The sequence below is a fragment of the Mustela erminea genome, chromosome 12, assembly GCF_009829155.1.
Source record: "Mustela erminea isolate mMusErm1 chromosome 12, mMusErm1.Pri, whole genome shotgun sequence".
NCBI classification, from domain to species: domain Eukaryota; kingdom Metazoa; phylum Chordata; class Mammalia; order Carnivora; family Mustelidae; genus Mustela; species Mustela erminea.
In genome coordinates this window covers 4,102,028-4,129,487 of record NC_045625.1, presented here as the reverse complement: position 1 = coordinate 4,129,487, position 27,460 = coordinate 4,102,028, and the positions used below count along the sequence as shown (strand labels likewise).

Genomic DNA, 27,460 nt, shown 5'->3' with positions numbered 1-27,460 from the left:
GTGTGCTGGGTGATGCCCCACTGTGTGCTGGGTGATGTCCCACTGTGTGCTGGGTGGTGTCCCACTGTGTGCCGTCCATACCTCTATTCCTGTGCTCATTCAGCCGTTGTGGGGTATTTCAACGGCTTCCAGTTTGCGACGATCCTGAGTAAAGCTGCTGTGAACATTCATGCAAAGGTCTCTGGGTGAACCTAGTCTTCACTTCCCTTGAGTAAACGCCCAGGCGTGGGATCACGGTGCCTGTGATGAGTGTATGTTGGACTTTATAAGACACCGCTGCCCGGTTTTCTAGAGGGCTGCGCACGGGGAAGGGGGACCTGTGGCTCTGGGCCGCCCTGGAGGCCTCCCTCTGGAGTGCAGCCCAGACCGAGCCCTGGGGCCTCTGGGGCTTCGAGAGATTCCGACTCCGTGGGAGCCTTCGAGAACCCCGAGTGGGGAGACGGGAAGAGCGTCCGGCTGGGATGGAGCCCAGGGAGGCTGGACAGGGCAGGCCGGACGCGGAGCACGGGCAGCCGGGAGCGGAGAGTGGCCAGAGGGACAGAGCCCAGAGCCAAGCAGGAACGCGTGCCGTGCCGCCGGGGGTTCCGGAGGGAGGAGGGCGACGCGGGGGTGGGGATTCAGCAACAGGGACATCAAAGGTGACGTCCCCAAGAGCGGATGGGGTGGAGTCGGGGGACAGAAGCTGTCTTGGGTTCCAGGGTGCGTGCCACGAAGTGAAAGAAAGAAGGTAAAGGAGGAAAGCCGGCGCCGGGGAGACCTTGAAGAAGCGTCGTCCTGAAAGGCAGCTGGCGGGGAGGCGTGGGGAAGAGAGTCCTGCCTGCCAGTGGGGGCGGCGCCCCAGTGTGGGAAGAGCCAACGGACCTACTAGGTGCAGGGGGCTGCCACGTGGGGGGGGGACGGAGGGGGACCTTGCAGCACATGTAAGGGGGAAAGGCCCACGTACGCCACCGACAGATGCAATATTTGGGTTAGAAACCTGACTTCTAGTATTTCTGGCAACCAAGATGGCCATGCCTGCGCCCCAGACCCACCCTGCACCCGCCCAGAGGCTCCAAGAGGTCCCTCTGTGGTGACCAGGCTCTCGGAGCCCAAGGGAAGCCTACGTTTGCATCTGACTCTTTCCTCTGCGAGGATCTGGCCCAAGGCTAGTCTCCCCGGCTTGGATCCCACTGTTGGGAGGCTCCTCCAGCACCTGCCGGTTAGCTCAGGGCCCCACACCGCGGGTGAGCAAGAAGTAGGCGCCCTTGTTACACAGAGTAACTTGAAAACAAGGAGTCTTGTTTTCACTCACTTGAACGCAAAACTCACTCCAGGTGTGCGGCCCTCACTGGGGGTTGGGGGGGGTGGATCCTCTGGGTCTCATCTCCCCTCCCGTGCGGTCCCCACAGCCTGGCGGCACCCCGCGGACGAACCCCAGGCCCCAGCAGGCTGTGAGCCCAGCCCTCAGTTTTGTGACCCGTGAGACTGGGAGGCGTGGGCATGGAGCTGGCAGACGGGCCGCGGAGGGGCGGTGAGAGTCGGGGCGGGGGGAAGGGGGGGTCCGTCTGAGTCTGTTCTCAGGCCTTGGCCTCCGCAGCGGAGTGAGCAGGGCGGGGGCAGAGGGGTCATCCCTTAGACTCGGAGCATGTCCCCTGGCATCAAGCATGGGCTCGAGTCACAGCTGCTCCCTGCCCTGCACCGTGCCACACCCCCCCCACGGGGGTGTGTCCTGCCCCACCCCACCCCCACAGGCAGAAGCCCGCTTGCCCAAGCACCCCTCGTCGCTGAACTCCTCACCCCTGAAGCATGGCACACCTGCTGCTCACAGACTCCCAGGCTCTGGGCCATAGGACGCCCTGAGGCCTCAGTGGGAACCTTGGGTCCCCGAGAGGCCTTGGCTCGGCTGTCTGAGACTTGGGGAGTCTTGCGGCTTCCCCCCATTCAGAGTTGCCCATTCTGAGCTTGGGATCCTGGAGGCCTCTTTCCACTCTGCGGGGCCATGCCCTCCCTCTAGATGCCTACCCAGCCCTACACACCCCTACACACCCCACTCCCGGCCTGAGCAGGTTCCTTACATGAACTCCTGTCACCCCTCTGCCCCCCAGAGAGCGACACCACCAGCGCCAGGATTTCATCTGGGAAGATGTCTGACTTCTCTGTGTAGTGTTGCCCCTTCCGTGCAGAGGGTTTTTTTCCCAAACACAAGTACAGCTGGGTCCTTTCCCCTTCATGGCTTCCCAGTGCCCCTGTCAAGTCCGGCCCCTGCGGCTCTGCTCCCACGGCCCACAGGCTTTGCCCCCCTCCTCCGGCAGCCTGGGCTCTGGGTCCTCACAGACCTGGGGCCCTGATGTTGGGTCCCTCTGACTCACACTGTTCCTTCTGCCTGGAGCACGACCCGGCCATCTCCGCCCTCCCGTCTAGCCGGTTCCTCCTCGCTCGGGCTTGGCTCAGGCGGCCCCTCTCTCGGGCTCCCGAAGGCTGGAGACCTGGGCAGCCACACCTCCATGCCCTGCTTGGGTCTTCATGGAGTGTGGCAGTCCCACTGCTCGGCCGCAGTTTCGGTGGCCCCGCGTGGACACATCTGAACCCCCACCCCCCCACCCCCGCCCCAGGCGCGGAGCTGCGTGGGGTCTGGCTCTCCCCCCCCCCCCCATGAGGCTGGGGCCGGGAGCCAGCTGAGCATGTTGTGAGTTTCTTGAATTCTGTCACTCATTCATCCGTGAGCAAACGCGCTCTCCATCAGCAGCTCCTTGCCGAGCAGAAGGGAGCGGCGTGTTAGCAGCTCCGGGGCAGGGAGGCAACGCGGGCCGGGCTTGCGGGCACCCACCCTACTGCTGCCCCCTGCCATCCTCTGCGCCCAGCAGCCCCGATCACCCGACCACCCGGGCCTGGCCCTCCCTTCACGGGGGGAGGACACAGATCTGGCTTTAGTAAACGGCCTGGCCAGGCTGGGGGGCGAGGTGGCCTTTCCAGGCCCTCCCTGGCTGTACCCGCTGTGTCGTCCACAAGCCACACACTCGGGCCCACCAGTTCCCTTCCACAAGCCTCTCCCGGTGGCTGGGAGGCTGCCTCTGGCTCTGTAATGGGTAATGGGATTTATCAATAGTCTGGAGGAGGTGATGTACGTTAAAGCACTTAATATAAAAGGACTTCGCACAGAAGCCCAAATTTGATTTGGCCAATGAACTCAATTGCCGGCCTGACTGCGTTCCAGGAGCAGCGGCATTCATCCGCAGGAAGCCCGAGCCCGCCCGGCCGCTCTGCCCGAGGCTCCCGCCTCCTGTGTCCCCTGCGCCCGGGAGCCCTCCTCCCTCCCTTCCAGACCCAGCCCCGCCCCCTGCCGCTAATTCACTGGAAAAGTCCAGCATTTTACTGGGTTCCCCTTCCCACCGTCCCTAGTGTGTCCCTCTGGTCCCTCGTCACCTCTTGACCCAGCAGGAGCTGTAAGCTTTCCTCCCACCATTGCTTGCTTCTGGAACGGCCGCCCATCCCTCCACGCCGGTGTGCCCCAGCCAAGCACAGTCTCTCCCTTCATCTTCCCCCCCAGAAAGGTCTATGGCCCCCAGGCCATGGTGTTCCCTTTGTGGGATGAAAGGACACTTCAAAGGATGACCTTTGGCCAGCAGCACCCTGAGACCCAGCCATTTCCATGGCACATGCCGGCTGGGAAGGGGTACCCCTGCCCCCGACTCTTCCAGGGAGCCCCAGCCCCCTCCCAAGGCCACATCCTCCCTCCTTGGCATGCAGAGCCCAGCCCTGAAGCCGTGAGCCTCTGAGTGCCCCTGGGGCTGTCACCTTCTCCCTGGTCCTGCACAGCGTGTGTCCACCCTCTTGTGCCAACACGTCCGTCCACGTCCAACACGTGTCAGCACAGGCTTGGGGCGAGCTTCCCTCGAAACCCTGCAGCCTACTGACATGTCTCCCAGAAAACAGAACCGTCTTTACCCGAAGGCACAGGCTCTATCTGGCAGAGAAATGGGCAGACACCACGACTGCTTCAAAATAGTCGCTTGTCCCCAACAGCTCCAGGCTTCGGGTGTCGGGAACACGCAAGTCCTCTCTGTTCGCCTTGCGTGTAATAACAGTCGGAGCAGCAGCCAGCTGGGGGGGGACGCCGGGCAGAGAGGACACAGCACCGAGAACCACCAGGGCCCTGGGCTCTCCCTGAGCCCCTCACTGTGTGCCCCATGGCCAAGGGGTCCCTGTGAATGTCCCGAAATCCTGGCGGGTTTGACCTTGGAGGGGAGCCAGCCCCGGGCCCCTCCCCCTGCTGAGCTCCAGCACCCGCCTCTCTCTCTCTCTCTCTCTCTCTCTCTCTCTCATCGCCCCCACCCCCACCCCAGGAGCGATGACATCACTCTTTCCGGCTGCCAGGCGTTGACCTACATTCCTCCCGCCCTCCTGTCTGGGAGGCGCTCCAAACACCCGCTCCTCTCGCCCCGAGGAGGGAAGGGCCCGCTCACGATTTTTCGTGGAGCACTGGTGCCCGGCCCGCGGCCAGATGGCGCTCCTGCCGGCAGCTCCGGGGCACCGCCCGCCCTCCCCCCGGGGCAGGGCACTGCTCTGGTCTGGCTGGGGCCGCTGGCCCTGGGGTCCCCAGGCTCATGCGGCTGCCGAGGCCCCGGTCAGGCCCTGCAGGTGGACAGGAGGCAGTGATGGCAGCGTGCCAGTTGCCTCTTGGCAGGAGGAGCAGAGCGCGGTCCCCCAAGAACTGGGTCGTCTGGGAAGGCCTTGCCATGGAGGCGAGGCCTGGCCCCGCCGCAGACAGTTGCCGGTCCTGGGGGCTCGGGGCTCGTTAGGGACTCATTGATTGGAGAAGGGGGCGGAGGCCTCGGTCTGGAGGTGAGCAGGAGGGCCAGCTTCCAGTGGGAGAGCTGGTATAGCCCATGCCAAGCCTTAAGAGGAGTCAGGGGTCGGGCTGGAAACCCATGATGCAGACCCGTACAGGAGCAGCATGGCAGGTGAGGTGCCAGAGAAAGTGCTCCGTTAAATGTGAATTTCACAATAATAAAGAAATTTTAAGTATAAGTTTGTCCCAAATATGCCGTGGGATATACTTATACTAAAAACCTATTCATTGTTTACCTGCAATTCTAATTTAATCAGGCAACGTATATTTTTATTTGCCACCTCTGTCTCCTCAGGAAAGTGGCTCCAAGATGACAGTGTGTATGTCCCCCCGTGGGGACCCCCAGGGCGTGGAGAATAGGCCAGCTGACCTGGGAGCGCTGGCCACGGACAGGCTCTGGGGTAGAAAGGACAGAGGAGGGAGCCTGTGTCAGGCTGGGCACCGGGGGGCTGCCAGGTAAGGGTAAGGCCCATCTTTATTGCTAGGAACCCTCCGCTCCCAGCTCTGTGACCTCTCAGCCGCTAGCGATGTGCATGGGGCTTGCTCTGTGTGGGACCCCGTGCTGTGCTCCCCACGTAATGCTGCCCCTCGTTCCCAGCGGCCCTGTCAGAGGGGAGACTGACACCCGGAGTCTGGTCACCTGCCACCAGATGTAACACTGCCTGGGTCTTACCAGAGCAGCCGCTGGCCCGATGCTGGGATAACCTCGCTCATTCATTCCACAGACACGGAGAGCCCACGGGGGCCCCGCAGTGTGTCCGGCACTTGCGAGCAATGAAATAGCAGAATTGAAACTCTCAGATGTAATTCAACCCTTCCAAGCTGCAAAGGAAAGGTCTGAGTCCCTGAGAAGTGACTTGCTCAAGGTCACCCTGCAAATTAGGAGCCCGGCCGTGCGTCTGGATGCTGACTCAGCACCTCTCCTGCCCTGTCCTCTCTCCTTCTTTCTCCGTCTCTCATGGAGCTGCTCCGGCTGGGTCCGTAGACTTAAAGCCTGGGACTCCGAGATCCGGCCGGGGGTGGGAGGGGTAGCAGACCCGGGCGGGCTGGAAGTGTCCGCCAGCCGATGGCAGGCCCCTGGGGGCTGGCCGGCCTCACGCGGTCCCTCGGTTCATTATTAAATAATGCTTCCTGACGGATGAGCTGGAAAGTGCTGTGTCGTGGGGTCAGGTGGCTCAGGGGATGGTTTTCTGGTGAGACTGATGGTTCTCAAAGGTCAAATTCAGAAAGCAATTCCTTGGGAAAGTTGATCCCACGGATGCAGGAGAAACATTCAGGCCAGAGGGAGAGCAGCACCCCCAGGCCTGGACACAGGCGGGGGCCAGTGCTCGGACAGAAGGTGGGAAAGGGGCTTCTTCTGAGGCTGTGCTAGGACCAGGCCTCAGAATTGTGAAGGTTGTGGGTGGGGGCACAGCCTTGTGTCCCCTCTCCTGGCCTCGTGCGATCAGCACGTCCAGCGGCAAGAGGTGGGAAAGGGGCCGTGAGGTCCACCGCAGGCACCCGGGAGCCCTGAGTTCAAATCCCGCCTGTCCACACCCAGATGCCCGGAGTGAGTTACTGACAGGGACCCACTGGCGTCTAGCCCCTCCCCTGTGACGTGGGGGTATTGTGCTTTCTGGGTTTTCACAAGGATTCGGTTAACGATGCACATTTGCACAGTGCCTGTCCACGTAGGCGTGCCCAATAAATTATTGATATGTGCTTGCTTATTTTTTTATTTATGTCATCTCCGGCGGCCTTCTGGAATGGCGAAGAGAAACCCCAGAAGGTCAGCAAGCAGCTTCAGGGAGGGTGGGAAGGGGCGTGCCTGTGTCTGGGCGACTGCGGGTGCGTTGCCTTCCTCTGGGCCCATGTCTGTCCGACAGGCAGTCCTGGACACTCTCCAAGCCACTGTCCCCTGCCTGCTTGCAGCCCTTAAAGGGGACTCAGCAGCTGTGTGGCCTTGGGCAACTCCCTTTCTCTGTGCCTCCTTCCCTTAGCTGTAAGATAGAGATGACAGCAGTATTACCGTTCGTAAGGCTCTTGCGAAGAGTTGACGCCTTCATTCCTGGAAGGATCTCAGGATCCCTGTCTCTAGGAGCTCTTAAGTTTTAAGGAGTGAGGAAACCAACCGGTCCTAGACCACATCTCCATTGCGTCTTATGACAACCCTGGGGGGCAGATGCCACTGCCGCCCTGTTTTACAGATTAAAAACTGAGCCATGGGATGTTCTGCAGCCTTCCTAAGGTCGCATAGACATGCCAGGCTAGTGTGACCTGGGCCCGGGCTCCCATTGTGCAATCACCAGGAAAGGCGGGAGGAAGCGGCGCAGACCCTGCCTGGTCCCCGCGGTGTGCGGTTAGTGACGTGATGTGGCAGGTGCGTCACTCCTGTCCATTCATTCATTCCCTCACTCACGGGTGACCGGCACCACCAGTCCTCAGTAGGCAGGTGACCACCCTGGGACTCCCGGGCTCCGTGGTGCCCCCACCCCCACTGGCCACCAGGGAGTTCAGGCACTGAGTGTGACTCCGGCTTCGGGCTGCCTTGATTCCAGTTCTGGCTTCTGCCCCTTCCCGGCGGGGGGACCTCGGGCCATTCACGTCCCCATCCCGGGCCCCAGTTTCCCAATCTGCTCAGTGGATATGATCATGGTGTGTTGTTCACGGGATTGCTGGGAAAGGCCATGCGCCCTTTCCCGTGGGGCTCTCAGAGCCCAGCCACGTGTCCGCCTCCTCCGCCGGGGCCCTCTTTAAGGCACAGCGTGATACGTTTGATAAGATAGTAAAACACGCCTCTGAAGATTTCTAGGAGAGAGAGGATAATAAAATCCTGTTTCCCGGGCTTCGGTCACTTAAGTAACCCCTTCACAATTTTCCCTTATTTTCCCACATTTCCCCAGTTATTACCCATCCAACCATTCATTCATTCATTCGCAGCCCCCTGAGATATAATTTACCACGCAAGGCACCCATTTAAAGTGTACAATTCAGTGACTTTAGTCTGCTCACAGACGCACCCAGCCGCCCAGGCAGGCTTTCAAACACTTCCATCACCTTAAAAAGAACCAAACCCCTCCCCATCTCCCTCCCCAGCCCCCTGGCCATCGCTAATCTACTTTCAGTCTCTGTGGATTTGCCTAATCTGGACATTTCCTATAAATGGAATCAAACAGCCGTTGCCCTTTTGTGTCTGGCTTATTTTTTGCTAAGCCTCGTGCTTTCCAGTTTCACCCCTGCCGGAGCAGGTGTCCCAGCCCCGTTCCCCTTTATGGCCGGGTCATATTCCCTTGCATGTGTTTTGCTTTTCTGTGGGCGAGCCCTCAGGTTGTTTCTGCTTTTCAGCTACTGTGAAGGCAGCTGCTAGGAGCGACCCCGCACACCTTCCCCGGGCGGGCGTGCCCTTGTGTCTGCGGGGTGTACACCTGTGGGCGGGATCGCTGGGTGGTGCGTTGTCCTTGCCAACACTTGTCACTGTCTGTGCTTTTGATAATCAACATAAGATACGCCTCGGAGGGTAACGTGCGGGATTTTGATTTGCTTTTGGCTGACATCTTGTCACGGTCTTGTTGGCCCTGCTTGTGTCTTGGGGAAAGGGCTTGGGTGAAAGCGGATCCTTTCTCAACTTTAAAAACCGGGTCATGTTTTGATTACGGAGGTGCAGAAGCTCATCCAGTAGCGTAGACACAAGCCGCAGCAGTTTTCTCCTGTTCTGTGAAGTGTCTTTTCACTTTCTTGATGACGGCCTCTGACACGCGCCAAGTTTTTCATTTATATAAAATCCAATGTATACATCTTTTTCTGCTGTTGTCTGTGCTTTGGGTGTCTTGGCGAAGAAACCGCCGCTCTACCCAGAGTCAGAGATTTGCCCGTATGTTTCTGTTTTTCTTGTTTTAGCTCTTACGTATACGTCTTCGACCCGTTTTGAGTTACTTTCTGTTCGTGGTGTGACCTCACTCTCGTGCATGTGGACGTCCCGGATTATTAATTTCCTTGCTTCAGAGTTGCTTTAAGTGAATATGCCTTATTGCCTCACCTGGGCGATGATACGTTTAAGATCCCAGGTCTGATGCGTTTGTCACTTAAAAAAAAAAATACTGTGTTCAAAATAAATACAAACCCCGATACTGCCTTATGGTTCACGCGTACCTCTCCCACAGTCACGTCGTGTGCTCCACGGGGGGAGACCGCACCGACGCTGATGCTTACTGGGGTGAGGAACAGTGTAACAGGGGCCGACAGAGCTGGGACCGTGAGAAGTCCCCTGCACAAGTGACATCTGGTCTCAAACCTGGCGCTTCCCCCAGTGGTGAGCTTTAGGAGACCCGGGCAGGGCTCGGCAGCTGCTCCAGGTGGAGGGAACAGCGTCTGCGGAGGTCCAGAGGAAAGCAAGCTCAGAACCCAGGCTGGGTGGAGATGGCGAGGGAGAGACAGAGACCCGGAGAGACAGGGAGAGAGCCGGAAAGGCCAAGCCCTGAACAAGGGTGCGCACCTGTATAAACACAGAGACAGCGTCTCCCAGTCCTTCCTGCAAAGTCAGGAAGTCTAAGAAGCAGCTCCATTGACGGGGTTCCGTGTCTGTGCCAGCCCTGGTGAGGCTTTCCCCCACTATGTGGGCTTCTCCTGGCAGCCATGCCCAACGGGGAACTTCTCTCCTTGGGGGAGGAGGCACCGAGCTCATTTCAGGCTCAGCCAGCAAGGGTGGAGAAGCCAAGACACCCTCTGGGAGCGGAGGCCTGTGGGAGGGCCTGGCCAGCACGGAACTGGGGCAGAGCCCGGGTCAGGATTTGGGTCTTGAGGAACTAGCTGCGTGGCCTCGGCTTCTCCCCAGCCTGGGCCCCACAGGCCTGTCCAACTCTGACACCCTGGACTCCCCGCCACCATCACTACAATCTGCTTCTCTGATTCAGCCAGTCTTTATGCATTTGTAACAAGCCAAGGTCAGTGTTACCACCCAAAGTTGAGATGGCAATCTTTTCTTTATGTAGCTGATCTCTAAAAATATCCCATCTTTGGGCCAGAGGCATGGAGTATGTTCCTGGTTCCACACAGCTGGGGGGTTCCTCTCCAGCTAGCTCAGTGGGATGTTAAATAGGAATTCAGAAGGGGAAAAAAAAAAATCTGAGGTCAAATTCGTTCTGCAAACAAACTTCTGTTAGACAAAGTCAGACAGGTTTCTTTCCTGCAGGACTTGTCAGAGCCTGTGATCTGCTAATGGGCACTGTGGGTGTGGGGGTCAGGGAGGGGGGCGTGAGGGCATTAAGGAAGCATCGTATGTGCTGACCAGTAAGGTTAAGCACAGGACCTCTCTTTGCCAAGGACTAGCTCTGGAGTCCGGTTGCCGAGGGAAGAAGCGTCACCAGCGCCAACAGGTGCCAGCCCATCCCCCAGTGCCTTTCCAAGAGCCGGGCACACGGTAGGGCCCCTGTGCCTTTGCGGCCGCAGATTGGAACTCTGAAAGAGTGAACAGGCTTCTCCATGCCCCGTGGAGCCCAGGTCTGAGCTGCAGTAAGTTCTCGAGAGGGTCAGGCCTGACCGCCTGGTAGAAAATAACATTTGCCATCTGCTTCTAAACCTAAGACCTGCTCATGATAGAGCCCGTAGGAAATGTGCAACGACCAAGAAAAAAAGAAAAGCCACGAATCAGCCCATCTCCTCCCAACCTAGGACAACCACGCTGAAACCCAGTTATGTTTTTTTCTTGGTGATTTGGGGGTGGATATATGTATTTTAAATGTAACAGGAAGAGACACATGTTAGCGTGCCTGGGCTCACCATGGCTGGATACCGCAGACTGGCCTGACTGGGGGCCTCCATGACTCCATCCGAGCCCAGGCCTGGGCTCTCCGCCTCCAGTCGATGCCCAGCTTTCTCCCTGACCTCCCCAGCCGGGCTCTGGCTCCCCAGGTAAACGACGGAAACAGTGGGTCAGGGCAGACCACCTCCAACCTCCCAGTGGCCTCTGTGTCCTGGCCTGGCCCCCTCCCACCGCTGGGCTCCCCTCAGACCTCAGGGGTGGAACTCTTCTCGGCCCTAGTAGGGGCTCTCCTCCTGTTCTTGCCTCTTTCCAGGAGGTTCTCTCCTCCTTGTCTGGCAAACTCTTGATCCTCCTTCAGGCCTTAATTTTAAACTTTTCTTCCTGGAAGCCTATGCTGTTCCCCCAAGACTAAGTTAGGACCCGCCCTTACACCCTCTCCTATGTATGGTGCTTAGGCACCTGTAACGAGTGCCATGAACTAAAGATTGGCACAATGACTGTTGTCAAACTAATAGACGTCATGTTGGGGAGAGGGTCCCCGATACCCGGTCTCCGTGAACATCCGTGAACACGGCCCTCCATCATTACTGCTGCGCTAGTGGGATCATTCGCTACAGGCGATGAGCAGTGCTGTGTGACCGGGAGCCATAGTCCACAGGCGCATCGGGGTCCCTCTCAGGGTTGTCAGCTCTGTGGGTTTGGGCCAATGCACAGAGTCCTGCTGCCACCATGACCTTGTCACACAGAATGGCTTCACTGCCCTAGAATGCCCCCTGTGCTTCACGGATTAACCCAATCGCTGGTTTCATCATTCCCCTACTAGACAGACTGTATACTCTGCGGGAGTGGGGACCCCCCCACCCCCACTTTGTTGGTCATTCCAAGATCTGCTCCCCAGCCCAGAGCCTGGCACGTAGTTGGTATCCGATCTCTATAGTTTTTGCATATTTTAACAAAAACAGGATTCTACTAAAGGACGTTATTCTGCAAGTTGCTTTTTACAAACATGGACAATACACCTTGGAAATTTTCCCGTATCAGAACCTAGAGCCCTCTGGCTTTCGTTTTACTCTGGAGGATTTCCACCACGGATGCCAGCAGAGGACCGCCATATACCTGTCCCCCCCGACCCGGGGAGCTACCAACCCATGGTCTGTCGGGTCTCATCCCCATCTCTGGCCACCTTCTTCCTTTCCGTGTCACTCTGAAGCAAATCCCAGAGCCCGGTTCACTTCCTCGGTGAGCACCTCAGTGTAGATCTTGAAAGAAGAAGGACTTTAAAAAATGTGACCAGACCACCGTCCCCGCATCTGACCGGCGTTAACTTAAGGTCATCCAATGCAGTCATTCTCCGTATTTCCGATTGTTTCGTGAATGTTTTATTTGAGTTTAGAGACTGAATCAGTATCCGGATGGCTGACGCCGCGAGACTTCTCTTGGTGTGACCCCCCATCAGTGTTTGCCTCCCACCCTTCATCGGGTAGAGATGCTGGCTGGTCACTCCCGGAGTCCCCTCTGTCTGGGCCGACTGCATCCCGCTGCTGTCGTGTGTGTGTCTCTGGCCTCCGTATTCCCTGGGATTTTGTAGACGGATGCGGAGGCCCCATCAGATTCCAGTTCAGCGGGCTTGGGTGAGACCACGTCGGGGTGCCGTGTGTCCTTCCGTCCGTCGGCCGTCGGGTGCCGTGTGCCTTCCGTCCGTCGGCCGTCTCTGCGAGGTGGCGGCTGCTGCGGCTCGCAGCCTGGAGCCGTTGGCCGGGGCAGGGCTGCTGCACAGCGACCTCCCACTCCCGCCTGCTTCGGTTACTAGCGGGGACGCTTCTATAAAAAGAAACACCCCCCATCCACAGTTCGTTACGCGGGGGTACAGTTTACACAGGACACACAGGACACGCTGGATTCTCTCCCTTTATTTACTGGATTTCAGAATAATGAGTTGCCTATAAATATTTGAATGAAGGAATGAATAATACATGTGTGGACAGACCGATGGGTTTGGGAGTAGGTAGGGGTTCTCTCCATCTGCCCTCAGGGGTGTGGGTGTGGGCCGAGGCTGAGAGCTGAGGGGCGGCCAGGGGCTGGGGCCGGGTCTGCAAGGGGAGGGCTGGTGAGCGGCTTTTGCTGCCTGTCATCCTGCCTCGGTGGAGAGCAAGGGTGATTAGGACACAGCGTCTGGGTCAAGGTCACCCCGCCACCCGCCCTGGGACGGCGGAGAGCGCCACAGGCACCGACCCACCGGGGAGTGGACCCGTGGCGGGGGCTCCGGGCGCAGCTTTAGCCTGGGAAAGAGTGGATCAGGTGCTTTCTGAAGAGCGGGGCGATCGGGGAGTTTTTGTCCCAAAGGAGAGTCCCAGCAGGTTGGACGGGAGGCCCCCATGTCACCCTCCCGTGCCTACCTGTCCAGGATTCACGGACCTCTCTGGCCCTCTGGGTCCCCCCAGGTGCAAGTGCAACCTTCACGCCAACCTGTGCTCCGTGCGGGAGGGCAGCCTGCAGTGCGAGTGTGAACACAACACCACCGGCCCCGACTGCGGCAAGTGCAAGAGGAACTTCCGCACCCGGTCCTGGCGCGCCGGCTCCTACCTGCCGCTGCCCCACGGCTCTCCCAACGCGTGTACGTACCCGCTGCCCGACCCCGGCCCAGGGGTGGGGGGCTGTGGTCACCCCCGCTCTCCACCCCAGGGGCTGTGGGTCACACACACACGCATGTGCGGATACCTGCGAGCGTACGAGCACGCACCTGTGCAGACGGGCGTGCCAATGTGTGCACAGATACAAGCGTGCACACTCACCCTGCCCCCCGCCCCCCCGTTACGAGGTGCCCCTGTACCCTGCAACACCTAAGCCGCCCTTCCCACCCCAGGTGCCAGGGGAAACCCCAGATGAGCGGCTCAGCGTCTTTCCTGCTGTCCTTCCTCTGCCTGGCCCTGCAGGCTGGAGAGACAGCACGTGGGGTGTTGGCAGGGGGTGGGGGGACCCTTGCCTCCAGGCTGTGGTGGGCAGCACCGTAACCAGCTTCCGGGGCGTTTACAGCCTGCCACTCGGGCGCCGCATGCTGCACGGTCACCACACCCTCGACCCTCAGCGTCACCCCAGGAAGTGGGTCTCTTTTATCCCATTTTAAGGAGGGGTCCTTGGAGGCCCTGGCCCGAGATCCCCGCAGGCCTCCTTTCTCTGCCTCTGTGCCAGGGCTAGGGTGCACCCAGACGTGCCTGCATCAGGAACAGCCCAGGGAGGGCCACTCCTCAGGCCCCCCCCGCCAGAGTCCATGGATGTTTTCATGAAATCACAGATCCCAGGGTGCCCCCAAGCTGCTGTGGGGAGGGGCTGGGGCTCAGCCCCAGGGTGGACTCTCCCTGGCCAGCCCCCAGCGACTTTGCTGAGGTCCGACACTTGCCCAGCTCCCTGACAGAGGCCGCACCGGGCACCCGACACAGACTTTCTCCCGTAGCCCTCATGGCTGCCTCACGGGCAGAACGAGTACCCCCCACTCCCCAGATGGGCACACTGAGGCCCAGCAGCCCTGGTCCAGCAGTGAGCAACTGGTTTGGGCCCAGTTCCAAAGCCAGAGCAGGGCGGCCGCCCCCGGCCCCTGGACCACCCCCCCCCACTGCCTGGGCATCCTTGCGGGAGCCCCTCCACTGGCACACTCCCTCCACCGATGTGAAAGATTTATGTGACTTTAGGCTGATCAAAGCTGAAAACCTCACAGCGAGGCCATGACAGGCATGTCGTGCCTGTGCCGGGCGACAGGCCTTTGAAGGGGTGATGTGCCAGGCGCTCACGGCACTCTGGGCCTTCAAAGGCACCCAGAGCTCTGGGCGCTGACAGCCGCCCCGCCCGGCTCCCTCCTCGCCAGGTGCCGACCCATCTCTTTGTTGGAGCCATTGCCTGAGCCCTTTCTTTAGTGGCTGTCCCCTCCCTCCCCGGCAGTCTGCCTCCCTTCATCTGTCCCACTGGCCTCCTCCCCCTGCTCTCTGCCCCACCTCCTGGAAGGATCTGCCTCTCCTGACGCTGGCAGGTGCCCAGACCCGCTCGGACCGAGGGGGCCAAGCTCTGTCCAGCCCGCCGGGGGCAGACATGCACCCGCACACGCAGACCAGGCTTTGCCTCTGGACCCTCACCCCCCTGTCCTGCAGGGGCAGGCCAAACCCCTTCATCTGGGGGACCTCCTGGCGCTGGTTCCTGCTTCCCCAGAGTCCCCGCCTGCCCCGGGAAAGAGGGGTTTCTCCTGGAATCCCCAGGAGCAGAGATGAGGCCCGAAGTGCTGCGTGTCCTCAGCCTGTCCCTTCCTCACCTGCGACCCCCCCCTTCTCTAGGACAACAGGAGAAAACAGCCCCCAAGACACAGGCAGAAACAAGTCCCAGCTTAATTTTGCTCCCACCGTGTCCCCATCTCAGGCGATGGCACCAACACCCAGGGGGGCCAAGCTGCAAGTGTGGGGGTCCCCAGAGGCTAGCCCTTCCTCTCCACTGCCCCCACCTGGTCTCCGTACCCCTCCCGTCGGGGCCCGCTACTCCGTCCTCGCCGCAGGCAAAGGGCTTTCCCCACCAGGGTGCCCCGCCCAGGGCCCTCAGAATCCAGTCCTAACCCAGTCCAGCCCCTCATGCTCCCAGGCCGCCCTGGCGTCCCCTGGGCTCACTCTGGGGAGGCTGTGCCTCACGTAGCCTGCGTCCATACACCCCCCCGAAGGGCCTCCCAGGGCACCGAGGGGCGTCCTCGTCCTCTGTCCTTCTTCGGGGACACCCAGCCAGGGAAGCCTGGCACGCACAGCTCCTTCCTTCTGGGACTGAGGATTCTTACCCCCGTCTCCTTTCCTCGGGCATCCTTCAGCCCCCGGGGCATGGACACCGGCCACTCCCAGCTGTGTGGCCTTGGGCAGGCCACTTTACCTGGAGCCCGGTGTCCCGGATCTGTAGAGTGAGGACACCGATGAGCCCCCGTGGGGTTCCGCGCGGGGCCACGCTCAGCACGTGTCAGCCACACGCGGCAGCTGCCACGATTCTCGTTTCCGCGAGTCCCTGGTCATCTCCGCTTCCCGCAGACGGAAGCACACACTGTGGTTTCTGCCTGGAGGACAGTTCCACCAGTGCCTCCAGGAAACCCGCCTGCCCCGGCCGCGGTGGCCTCCAGGCCTCCGGCACCCCGGTGCTCCCCGAAGAAAGGCACCCCTCCTCCTTGCTCTGCACAGGAGGGCCTGAGAGTCTAACCTCAGAGACGAGTGCACGTGCTGCCCCCAGTGGAGTGTCTGACACTTTCCAGCAGGTCCCCTGGGGGTCGGTCCCAACTCTGAGACTCAGCTTCTCCATCTGCAAAATGGGCAAAGGGGGCCCCTCCCCCTCAGCCGGCTGTGAGGATGAAACCGGGTAGACAGGGTCAGTGCCGCATGTGTCTCCAGGCCCCCCTCTCCCAGCCCTGTCACCACCCCCCCCACTGCGCCGGGAGGCCCTGTGACCCTCCTTCTCTCCCCCAGGTGCTGCCGCAGGCTCTGCTGTTGGCAGTAAGTACGCGCCGGTCCTCCGAGGGCGCCCCCAGTGCATGACTCCAACCACACCCCTTCACTCGTCACCTCTCCCGCTCCCTCCTGTCCCCAACCCCCAGACCCCCTCACCACCACCCCTTTCCCCCCGCACCCCGGGCCTGTGGCCCTCAGCCAGCGCCCCCACATTTCTCTCCTCGAGCTTCCTGGTCAGTGCTGCTTTGGAAAGGGCCCTGCAACCCCAGGGTGAACTCCCCATTGCCTCCCGCTCCTCCAGGACAAGAATGGGGGTCCCTTCTCCCTGGCCAGGGGCAGAAGTGCCCCCTCCCGCAGCCCGACTGTGGGGTGTGCTCAGGTAGTCTGCACCTGTGTGCCTGGGAGGCTGGGGCAGGTGCGCCGGGGTCCTGCTGCCTGCAGGCCCTCGCGGAGGGGTCAGACTGTGGGAGGGAGGTGGGGCGTGGGCACCCAGGGGCTGACGCGGCATCAGCAGGCTGCGGGCTCTAAGCACGGTGCTTCCCGGACCGCCCCGCCATGGGCTCTGCCACCAGCTTTGAGAGTCAGCAGGAGAGGACTCGCCAGGGTCAAAGGGGCCGCCGGTGGCCCACGTCACACTTCAGACATGCTCGAGGAGGGCCACAGCCCACCGTGGCCTGCTCCCTGCTGGGATCCTGGGGGCAAAGACAGTGCCAGAGGAAGCTGGACCCCGGAGGGGATGCTGGCCCACTCGGTGAGGCCAGAAGTGGCCTCTCTGCAGCGCCCCATACCTGCCAACTCCCCACCCTCTTGCCTTTCTCGTCTCTTGCCAGGCGTCGGCAGGCCCCGGAAAGACCCTGTCCCCAGAGCCCCTGTGGCCACTGTGGCCCTGAGAGGGGACCCCAGCACTCCCGCCCTCTCCACTTCCACCGGGCGGGCCTCGATGTCCCCCAGCACCCCACAGCCCACAGGTGGGTGCTCAGGGACAGCCCGGCTGCCCTGCTCTTCCCCACGTCCCGCCACAGTCCCCAGCCCCGTGTGTGATGTGTGCTGCTGTCGGTGTCTGCCGTGGGGCTTGGCTCTTAGAGCACATTAGACCCTAGAGCCTGAGAGTGTGGGGCTGACGGAGGGCGTCTGGTCCCCCATGACTGGGCCCGAGCGAGGGGATCTGGGGCTCCCTTCAAGCCCCTCGATGCTTCTTCCTCCTGCCTCCCACAGCACTGGTCAGGCGGGTCCCGAGACCAGCATGGCCGAGAGGACAGAGTGACCAAGGAAGGGAAGGTGCCTGATGGCACTGAGGAGCTCTCCCAGGAGATTTTCTGTCTCAGTGCTCCGTGGAGCTTGCCCCCGCCCCCCGCCAGGGCCCGCTCTGTCCCCACATCTCAGCACCAGATCCCCTGGGAGTGGGCAATGTACAGTTAGCCAAGAAGGCGAGAGACTCTGATCAGCAATGCCGAAGGGCACCTCTGGGCCGGGGGTTTAGGAATGGGCCTGCTGAGCTTTTTCTGGGCTGAGTGCGGGGGACAGGGCCAGCATCCTATCCTGCCCCTCCTCAGCCACAGCAGCCACCCTGTGGGGTCTGCAGCCACAGACAGGCTTGGAAACGCCTGCTCGCTGGTCCTAATTCCCTTCCAAAGTTGGATGGGCACATACTCGAGGCCTGGGGTGCTGGGTGGCCCCCTGGGCTCACCTGTCTCCACCCACTGCAAATGCTGGGCGTCTGAAAGGACTCATCCTTCCCAGAGGGTGCCAGGAGGGTGGGTCCGAGGGGATTCTTCCTGGTCCCAGCTGGGAAGGGGCGTCCCAGCGAAGAGGAGATGGCAGGGGCGCGTCACTGTTTGGGCAGAGCCGTGACCCTCCCTCTCTCTGCACACGGACCAGGGGAGGGGCAGGCCACACCTCCGATGGGCAGAGACCCCTCCTTCAGCCGGGGAAGAGATCCACACTCAGCCTCGCCCCCTGCCCACCCCTGCCCGCCCCCCCAGCCTGGAGTGGGGCTCCGCCCTCTCCAAGCCTGGCTGAATGCCCTGGAAAAGTCCTCGTTCCAGAGCCATTTGCCTAAGGCCTCTAGGGAACCCGGAGGGTGACCAGCCCCGGCTCTTTTTACTTCTGCCCTCCTCTCTTCTGCATGGGAGGCGTTTGCGGGAGGCAGGAGTAGCCGGGGGACTCAGGGATTTCGGGGGAACCTCCTGCCCAGGGATCTTCTTCGGGGTGAAGAATGGGTCCACGCTGGCAATTCCAGGGCAGAAGCTGGCCGGCCGCCTGATGGTTTGTGCTGAGCCTGGGACTAGCCGACGCGCGCGGGGACCAGACTCGCCGGGGTGGGTGCCGCGTCTGCGTGCGAACAGCAGCCTGTCTGGGTGGGAGACGCACATGCACACAGGAACCCTGAATCCATTTTCCGAGCTGCTTCTGATTTGGGGCAAGCGGCTTAGGGTAAGAAAGCGGCACTGCTAGGAGGTGACGAGAGAGTCCAAGGCCAGGCAGTGAGCCGAGGCAAGGGGAGCTCGAGTTGTGAGGGTCTCCAGGACCCAAGTGGTAAGAAAGGGGCTCCTCAAGCCCTCAGTGGGTCGTGGTCGGCTTTGCCAGCTGAGCCCAGTGCCAGGCGCAAGAGCGCTCAGAGGGGAAGGTGGTTCCAGCACAGCAGACAGACAACGACCCCAGCAGCCCACGCCTTGGGGGCCGCCGCTCCTCTTAGCAAAGGAAGCCTGTGCCCTGGGCCCCATGTACCCGGACCCCCACTGAGAATGACAATCGGCCCCGCTGGCAGAGTGTGGACTTCTCCTGACTCACAGCTCTGAGGATTAGGCCCTTCGCGGTATGTAAATGCACGTCAGTTAAGCTGTTGAGAAAGGAAGAGGCAGCTGCTCAAGGTAACAGGGTGACAGAGGCACCCAGGCAGGATCCAAACTCAGGGCTGGCTGACCGCAGAGGCCAGCTTCCGGGCCCCACCACCCAGCGCTGCCACCCCCAGCCTCAGAGGCCAGGAGCTGGCGCGGTCTCGAAGACGTGGCTTGCGCGCAGCTCCCCAATTCCAAAGGAGCAGACGGGTCCTCCATCTGGCCTGGCACGCGACACGGGCCGTTGTGAGAATGCTCTTCCCGCACACCTGAGCATGTCCCAGAGAACCCAGCCGGGGGTCTTTCTGGCCCCCAGATCCCAGCCCCCATGTGCCTCCCAACAGGTGCTTCAGCCCTTTGGCCGGAGTCCAGCTGCGCCCGTGAACCTCGGGCCCAGATGTTCCCCCTCCTGCCAGTGTCAAGCTGTCGGCGGGGCAGGGGCGGCGGGGCAGGGGCTGCGGGGCAGGAAAAACTGCTCAAGATGCCTAATCCTCGCCCGCAGAGGGTGCTGGGAGAAAGGCTCCAAAGCAAAAAGCCTTCGGGGTGGGTTTTATTGTGGCTCTAATTAAGCCCTTGCCAATTTGGGTCCTGCAGCCTCTTCTCCTCATTGAGCACCATATTAATGTCAATTTGATGTCCAAAGGCTCCGGCTCCCAGCTGGAAAGTCTCCTGCACTTTTTAGCTGGTAGATTTCCTTTTTCTCCCCCACCCGGCATCGTGCGTAATCCCTTTAAGAAGCGGAAAGAATCCGATTTCTCCCCTGTCCCTCTGGGTTTGTCCTTTGAAATTCAGCGCGGGCCTTGGCCAGCCCAGCCTGCTTCCCCTGCTTCGTGTCCGTTGGTCCCAGAGGTAGGCTCTATGGCAGTGGGGGTTGCCTCGCATTGGGGTCCCTGGTGAGAGTGGGTCCTAACCGTGGGTTGGGGAGGTAGGCCAGATGGCGGAGGGGCTCCGGGCCCCGCATTGGTGTCCGGCAGAAAGCCTCCAAGGACCCTTCTGGACACGTTTGATAACACATGTCCCCCTTTGCAGTCATTAGCCAGGGACTTAAGCACAAAGAGGTCTGGGCCCAGACACGGAGCTGGATCCAAGTCTACCCTCGGTGGGAACAGGGACACATAGGGAGAGTGGAAAAGTCGTGTAAATCAGGAGGCCCACTGAGGAAAGGACAGCCAAAAGCATGCTCGGGCTCCCCCCGTCCCCCTATCTGGCTTCAAGTTCACGTGTGCCCTCCATAAGCTGCAGTAGTGTAGACCCTGCCTCTCCAGTAGATTTGAACCCAGTTCTAGTTGGCCAGTGTAGACAGAGCCGCTTCTTACCGGGCTGCTGCTGCTGCTAAGGGTGTGTGATGCCTCAGTGTGTCTCCAGGACCCCTCAGCCCCACCCTGTCCCATAACTGAGTTTCTTCTTTTCTTTCCCCCAAGAGCGGATCAGGCCATCTGCCGCTGCCCCCCTTGGGGAGAGCTCCCCCTGGCCCCAGACGCCCTCCAGTGCAGAAGGTATGGGGGGAGGGTCTGCACGGGCATTAGACACCCCTGAAAACTCCTTAGACCCGCAGGCCCCTCCCTCTTTAGTGGAGGCAGCAGGTGTATGTGGTGGGACTCAGGTGGGGCGGGGGGTCCGTGAGAGCTGGGGGTGGGTCTTGGAGCTCTACTTGCCCCCACTTCAACTCACCTTAGAGATGCCCAGGGTGATACCACCAGACCCAATGCCTATTCATCCTTCATTCCCCTCAAGGGCTTTGGAGCTGAGTGGAGACTCTGCCCTGAGAGCAGGAACCCTGTCCTGCCACTGTCGGTCCCAGAACCCCCGGGGGCAGGGTTGGAGCCCAGAGAGAGTCAGGACTCCTGCAGGAGCCGGGTGGAAGTCAGACCCAGACAGAGGGGCGGGCTATGAGCAGATGGAAGAAGATAGCACATTCCAGGTGCAGGGCCAGCTAGGGCAGAGGCCTGGTGGTGGGGTGGCCGTGAGCAGGGCAGGAGGCGTAGTAGAAGCTACTGGTACCTAGTTGGGAGCCTCAGTCTCCTGCAGCAGTGGGAGGAGACACACGTGGGCTCATTGGTGGCCAGAAACAGACACGCACAGGAAGCACACAGGGGCTTGCCCGACTCTCCAGGAAGGGAGGCTGTTCCCAGCCCAGCTCACCTGCTCCCTGGACATCAGTCCTACTGCCTGCTTAGACAACAGCCAGCCCCTCCGTGAGCAGTGAGCAGGGTTCTCGGCGCCCTCTGCTGGCAGGCAGTTCTGGAGCTGGATCCACACTAGGTGAGGGTCTGCAGGCCCCTGCGTCCCGCATCCTCCCTGGTGATGGAGACCCTGGAGCCATCCCTTCCCTGCCCTGCACCGCCTAGGGCGCCGCAGGCTCCCAGAGGGACGCTGAGCCCTCTCTGCTGCCTGGCCAGCGTCCTGCTCACTCACCAACATGTGGCCAGGTCCTGGTGGGTTCTGATGCGGAAGGTGGGCGCCGTCTGGGCTTGCGGCTCAGCTCGCAACACCGCTGAGCAGGGAATGTGGGATAGGAAAGGACTCACTTTGGCTGGAAGAGGGGGGATGCGTCAGAAGGGGAGTTGCCAAAGCCTTGGACACCAGGGCCACTCTCTGGATGTGATGCTCGCGGGAGTTTGGAGAGAGAGGATCTCCTCTTGAGGCTCTCGGTCGGTGCCTGAGATCAGTAAAAAAAAAAAAAATCAGTTTCAGCAAAGCACCTTGCACCCGTCAGGGGTTGCTGGGGGTTAGAAAAGGAATTGGGGGGGAATTAATCCAGCCGAGTGTGTAAGTGATCTCCGAAGGGGCACCGAAGGCAGGGCTTTTTCCACGTGCTCCTGGATGTGCTGTGTCCCCTCACATCTGAGCAGGTGACAAGCCTGCCCCGGAGCATCCAGGAGCAGGTGGAAGCCTTTGCTGGGCCTTCCCGGGGCCCGGACAGCCCGCCTGGGGCAGCTGGACCGTGGCGACGAGGGAGCTTATTTCTCATCTCTCCAAGCTGTGGGCACCTCCGCCGCTGCCCCTGCCCCGGCCTCCAAACCTTTCCAGCTCAAGCCCAAATCAGCTCAAGTGGTGCCCATTGAAGAGTTCCAAGGTAAGAGGAAGGCCCCAGGCCGGACCAGCCTCTCGCACCTCTATCCTCACCTCCGCTGGAAATAATGATGCGGGACGGAGGACCCATGTCTGGTTCAGAAAACCTCCCGGAGTAGCTGGGTCAAGGTGAAACTGAGCCTCTCTTCCCTCAGTCCCCCCTCCCCAAGGGAGCTGAGAGCAGGTATGAGTCAGAAACACAGTGGGCAGGCAGAGCAGCAACCAGAAATAGTCTGTCCAGGCTCCCCTGGGGGGTGTGGCCCAGGGGCTTGTCTCGGTTGAAGCAAGAGCTGGGACGCGGGGGTCACTGCCACTACTCCTTGAGACACTTGGATGCCTCACCTGGAAGGGACAGGTGAAGGGGAGGGTCCAGGAAGCCCAAGGTGTGGCGTGCCCACCGTCTCCTCCCTGGCACAGCTCCGAGGCTCATTTCTCTCCTCTCCCACCACAAAAGGGAGGTTGGGTCCTCTTGAGATACACAGATGGCACCCTCAGGAGGGTGGCCAGCGTCCTTCCCATTCAAGGGCAGCCACACTGGCTTTCCTTTTGAAGGGGATGTTGGGCCCCTTAGGAGGGACACCAAGGGATGGCCGCCTTCGTGGGGTCAGGGAGTGAAGCCCCAACACCTTTAGGATGCCTCGCCCCGCACTCGCCCAGTGCTGGGAGATGGGGGCTGGGGTGGGGTGGTGAGGCTGGAGGAGACAGCAGGACGGACAGGGATCGCTGTCCTCGGTGCGGAGCCATGTGCACGCAGTAAGAGTCAGAAGCCAGGCCAAGATGATCAGGAGGCGAAACAAGATGGCCCGGGCACAAACCCCAAGATGACATTCATTCTCGGGGGTGTGCAAGAAGAGGCCCTCTGGTGCCAGTCACATTTGCAGAACAGCTCAGGCTGATCGTAAAAGGTCCAGCAGGTGGGCGTTTCCCTTCCAACCACCTTCCAAAGCAGCACGTGGAGGAAGCCCCTGGCCCGTTGCATCTCACCGAGCGTCCGTGCATGCGTCTGTCCTTCACCGAGTCCCTGGGGGTGCAGTGCTGAGCGCCACGGACCCAGCAACTGCCCTTCCTAAGCTCACGCTGGCCGCATGACCCATCCTCCCCGCATGAATCACTTCCAATCACCCGGCATCTCACAGGCATCTTTCCAAGAGCACGTCATTCTGGCACCCCGCCCGGCAGGTGCTGTCCACAGGCCCTCCCTGGGTTCCTGTCCCCAGGGCCAGGTGGGAACTTGTAGGCTGGGCCCACACGGGTCCTTCCTCTGGCTCAAAGGTGGCGTGCCTGCCTCCTCCCAGATGGTACAGAAGTGTTGGAGGCCCGTGGTACCTTCCCGTGCCAGTCAGGCCTCCCTGCATGTCCTCGGGCTGGTCTGTCCTAGCCCCGTGCCTCAGTTTCCCCCAATACATGGTGCAGGGGGTGGCAGGAAGGCACAGTCTGCCTTGGCTCACTGACCCGTGGTGTTTCTCACGCTCGGCTGGCCCAGACTGTGAGTGCTATGGCCACTCCAACCGCTGCAGCTACATCGACTTCCTAAACGTGGTGACCTGTGTCAGCTGCAAACACAACACGCGAGGCCAGCACTGCCAGCACTGCCGTCTGGGCTACTACCGCAATGGCTCTGCCGAGCTGGACGACGAGAACGTGTGCATCGGTGAGCCGCTGGGGCGGGGCGCAGGGGAGGGGCGGGGCGCTGGGCGGGGCGGGCTCCGGAGACCCTGGCGTCAACAGGTGCTGGGGAACCCTGCGGGCGTGGGGCGGATTTCTGGGACCCATTTCCTCTGGGCGTCTGGAAGGACAGAAGTTTCTGGAATCTGCTCTATTAATAACTTCCCCCTTCGGCCATCCCCACAGACATTGGAAATTGAGAACCACTCATTAGAGTCAAAGACTGATTCTAGAGTTTGCTGTCTGCCTCAGTTTCCCCACTTGTAAAGTTGGGAAGTGGATTAGATCAAGTTTTCAACTCCCTTTTGTGGCTGAAGCTTTTCTCCCAGTGCAGTTCTTCTGATGCTTTATAATCAGAGGCCCAGCTTGTAGGACCCAGTGGGCACTCGGACCGCTTTCTTTAGAGTGTGCTGCAGGACTGGCTTTGGGGTAGAGAAGAAAGCCACGGGGGGCCCTGGACCAGGGGTGGGGCTGCCCATCCCGAAAGGCCAAACACATGGCCTCGGCCAACACCCGCCCACCCGGAAGGGCTGCCCACCACCTCTGCCTCTGTCTCCAATGGAGGCCAATGCTCAGTCCTAGGGCCCCCAGCCCCCTCAGTCCCCTCAGCCCCTCGTCCACCCACCAGGTCCGCGCCGACTTCACAGAGGAGGGGCTGCCCTCAAGGCGGGAGCTGTCAGTCTGAATTATGGCATTGGCTTTCAGATAATTCCATCAACTCTAAAGTGAACCTAACAGAATTGTGCTGCCGGCGTCACAGGAGCCCGCTGCAGGGACAGGGTGGGGCCTCGGGGTGGGGGGCGAGGCATCCCCTCCCGATACCCTCCTTCTTTCCTTGCCTCTCTCTGCCTCCTCTGGGCCAGCTTTGGGCTTCAAGGCCTCCCAGAGTGGGGACACTTGCCCCCCATCCAGTGCAGAGGCCCCAGGAAACTAACTGGGAAGGGGCTAGGGAGAGGCTGGGGGCCTCTGGGGCTGCCCCCCCACGCCCACGCCGCCCTGGGGAGGAGATGCGGAGGCGGACTACTGCCCGCCGCAAGCCTTGCCTCCGATGAGGCTCTTCCCACCTGACAAGAATCTTGGAGCCCTTTGGAGCGTGGAAGAATCAGCATTCCCTCCAGTTCCACAGACGGAAACCGCGGCCCAGAGAGGGCTTGGGGCTGCTCCAGGCCACACAGCAACAGGGCCAGGGGAACAGAGTGGGTAATGGATGCTAAAGAACCGAGACAGAACAGTCTTCCCTAGAGATGTGCACCCTCGGGCAGCCGTGAGCTCACGTGGCAATGGTGTGGGGTGCACCGCCCGGGGATTACGGAGAGCCGGCCGGAGGGATGGGGGCCGCACCGGGTGGGGGTCCGTGCGGAGGACGCCCACAGGTCGTCCTGACCGCGCGCCGGGCACGTGTCCTTCCAGAGTGTAACTGCAACCAGATCGGCTCCGTGCACGACCGGTGCAACGAGACCGGCTTCTGCGAGTGCCGCGAGGGCGCAGCGGGCCCCAAGTGCGACGACTGCCTCCCCACGCACTATTGGCGCCAGGGCTGCTACCGTGAGTGCAAGCCCGGTGGGCGGAGCCTGCTGCTGCGGGGGCGGGGCTAGTGCCTGCGGAGGCGGGGCTTCGGTTGTGGGTGGAGCGAGGGACGGGGTCCGGGGCTGTGGGCGGGGTCTGCTGCGACAGGAATCTGGGGCGGGTGCCAGGTGGGAACCACGGGGTGGCGGAACTGGGGGTTGGTTGAGAAGCCAGATGGAGGCAGAGGTGGAGCGGGCGGGTTGGGGGTTGTGACAGGGAGGGAGGAAGGGCGGCTGCCCGAGGAAATGAGGACCTGGCGGGACCGAAAGGCCGAGGGGGCGCTAGCCTCGGGAGAGGGTGGAAGGGCGCAGGGAACAGCAGGTGCAAAGCTCCGGAGGGGAGAGAGCAGGGGCGTCCCAAGGCCCGTGGGCTCGGGAGCAGGGAGACACGGGCGGTGGCGGGAGAAAAGAGGCCAGGTCTCGCCCGGCCGCTGTCGCCGTGCACGCAGGGGCGTTTCGCACCCAGTGCGCCCGGAGCCTCCAGCACCCCCCGCCGCCCCGCCGCGCTTCAGTCGCGGAAGCTCCAGCGAGGGGGGTGGACGGGCCCCGCCCGCGTTAACTGCCCCTCTGCCCCGCAGCCAACGTGTGCGACGACGACCAGCTGCTCTGCCAGAACGGCGGCACGTGCGTGCAGAACCAGCGCTGCGCCTGCCCCAGCGGCTACACCGGCGTGCGCTGCGAGCAGCCCCGCTGCGACCCCGCCGCGGACGACGGCGGCCTGGACTGCGACCGCGCGCCCGGGGCCGCCCCGCGCCCCGCCACCCTGCTCGGCTGCCTGCTGCTGCTGGGGCTGGCCGCCCGCCTGGGCTGCTGAGCCCGGCCCGGACGACCCCGCGCCCGGGGAGCCGGGGGCGGGGGGGGGGGAGCTCGGGGCTTGCGGGGGGGGAGCCCCGGCGTCCGAGGCCGGGCGGCGAGAAGGGTGCGGCCCGAGCTGCTCCCAGGTGCTACTCAGCAGAGTCCTCCCGCCCGCCCGCGCCGCGCCCCGCGCCCCGCGGCCCCCGCCCCGCCCCGGCCGTGCCCGCCGCCGCAGGGGGCGCGGTGGGGCGCCGGCCCCGCAGCCTGTGATTTGGGTCTTAGTTTTTTCTTTTCTACTACCCGCCGCCCCCCACCCTTTTTTTTTTTTTTTTTTTTTTTTTTGCTGGCGGTGAGATGGGGGTGGGGAGAAACGCTGCTCACCTCAACACCTCCAGGTCCCGCCTCCCAACACACACACATACACACACACACTCACACACACTCACACACACTCGCGCGCGCGACTGTTGCGGACACCCCCTGCGCCTGTCCCTGGCTTGCCACCGGCCAGCGGACCGGAGGTCCAGTTGCCTACAACTCTTCTTTGTTTTCCTTTGCAACCCACCAGACTCCGTGAGGCCTGGTGACCAAGGAACTCGCCGTCTGGGGGAGGGAGTTAGGAAGGAGGGTTGGGAGGGCTGGAGACTGTGTTTCGCAGAGAACTATTTTTGTTTGTATTAACCGTCGCTGCTGGTGGTTGATGGTGTGTAATCCGACCGAGTAAAGAGTCTGCTCACTGCTGCCTCCTGGGCCTGTTTTCTTGGTGTTCGCCTACACCCGAGCTCACAGAGCACCTTGGAGAAAGGTTTTCACCGTGAAGGCCACCACTTCCCCCGGGCTTTCTGTGACCGAGATCAGGCAGCCCTCCTCCCAGCGGTGTGGCTAAGCCCTTCTTAGGGGGGACCCACACGTTAGCAGCTTCCACAGACGGGTGCCTCCCTCCTTTCCCTTGGGAAAAAAAAAATGCAAAGTTTATTGGCACTTTTCCTCAGCTGTCTTTGAATTTAAAGACACATGGGGGACATTGGTGTCATTGCTAGGAGGTCCAAGGGAGGGGACTGGTGGTTTATTATGCGGGATGGAGGGGTCTCTCAGACCTGTGGGACCCCCAGCCCGGGCCCGGTGTCTGCTGCTGTATGTAGCCTCCTTCCGGCACTTGGGGCTGGAATCCATAGTTGGGGTCCAGAGCCCACCCCCTCTCCTTCCCCTTTCCCTCCCAAAGATTGCACAGGGGGTGGCCAAGAGGACCCAGGGGCAGCCTGGGAGTTGTGAGACACTGAAGAAGGGGGTCCATCCGCCGAGGCCCTGTGCCGTGGGAGCGTCCCCTGCATCTCTCCTGCCCTTGGATGCTCGTACTTTGCCCTGCTGACTCTCCTGAAGGTCCACATTTCTCCCAAAGATTCCCAGCACCAAGGGTCATTCTGGCTCCCAGCTGCTGCTGCAGCAACCCCCCCAACCCGCCCCACCCACAATTGCCTTCTGGAATCTGCAGCCACTGTTTCCAG

General features: G+C 61.5%; 1 protein-coding gene and 1 long non-coding RNA gene across 4 annotated transcripts in view; one reads left to right on the top strand and one right to left on the bottom strand.

The window, feature by feature from the left end:
- NTNG2 (netrin G2) overlaps positions 1–26,281 on the top strand; it is a 65,012-nt gene extending 38,731 nt beyond the window's left edge. For 2 of the 3 annotated variants that reach the window (XM_032307959.1, XM_032307958.1), the window contains 8 exons: positions 13,007–13,179; positions 16,040–16,066; positions 16,852–16,989; positions 20,280–20,354; positions 21,839–21,934; positions 23,414–23,581; positions 25,006–25,140; positions 25,739–26,281. In XM_032307959.1, the coding sequence (XP_032163850.1) occupies positions 13,007–13,179; positions 16,040–16,066; positions 16,852–16,989; positions 20,280–20,354; positions 21,839–21,934; positions 23,414–23,581; positions 25,006–25,140; positions 25,739–25,974 (1,048 nt within the window). In that variant the 3' untranslated portion in view covers positions 25,975–26,281. The remainder of the gene's footprint in view (positions 1–13,006; positions 13,180–16,039; positions 16,067–16,851; positions 16,990–20,279; positions 20,355–21,838; positions 21,935–23,413; positions 23,582–25,005; positions 25,141–25,738) is intronic. The other variant, XM_032307960.1, reaches the window with a different exon arrangement.
- Positions 19,025–25,011, bottom strand: LOC116570629. The gene is made up of 3 exons (XR_004277500.1): positions 24,660–25,011; positions 21,274–21,517; positions 19,025–19,586 (listed from the first exon to the last, which is right to left on the bottom strand). It is a non-coding gene; the product is annotated as an uncharacterized LOC116570629 (long non-coding RNA).
- Positions 26,282–27,460: the final 1,179 nt, after the last annotated feature.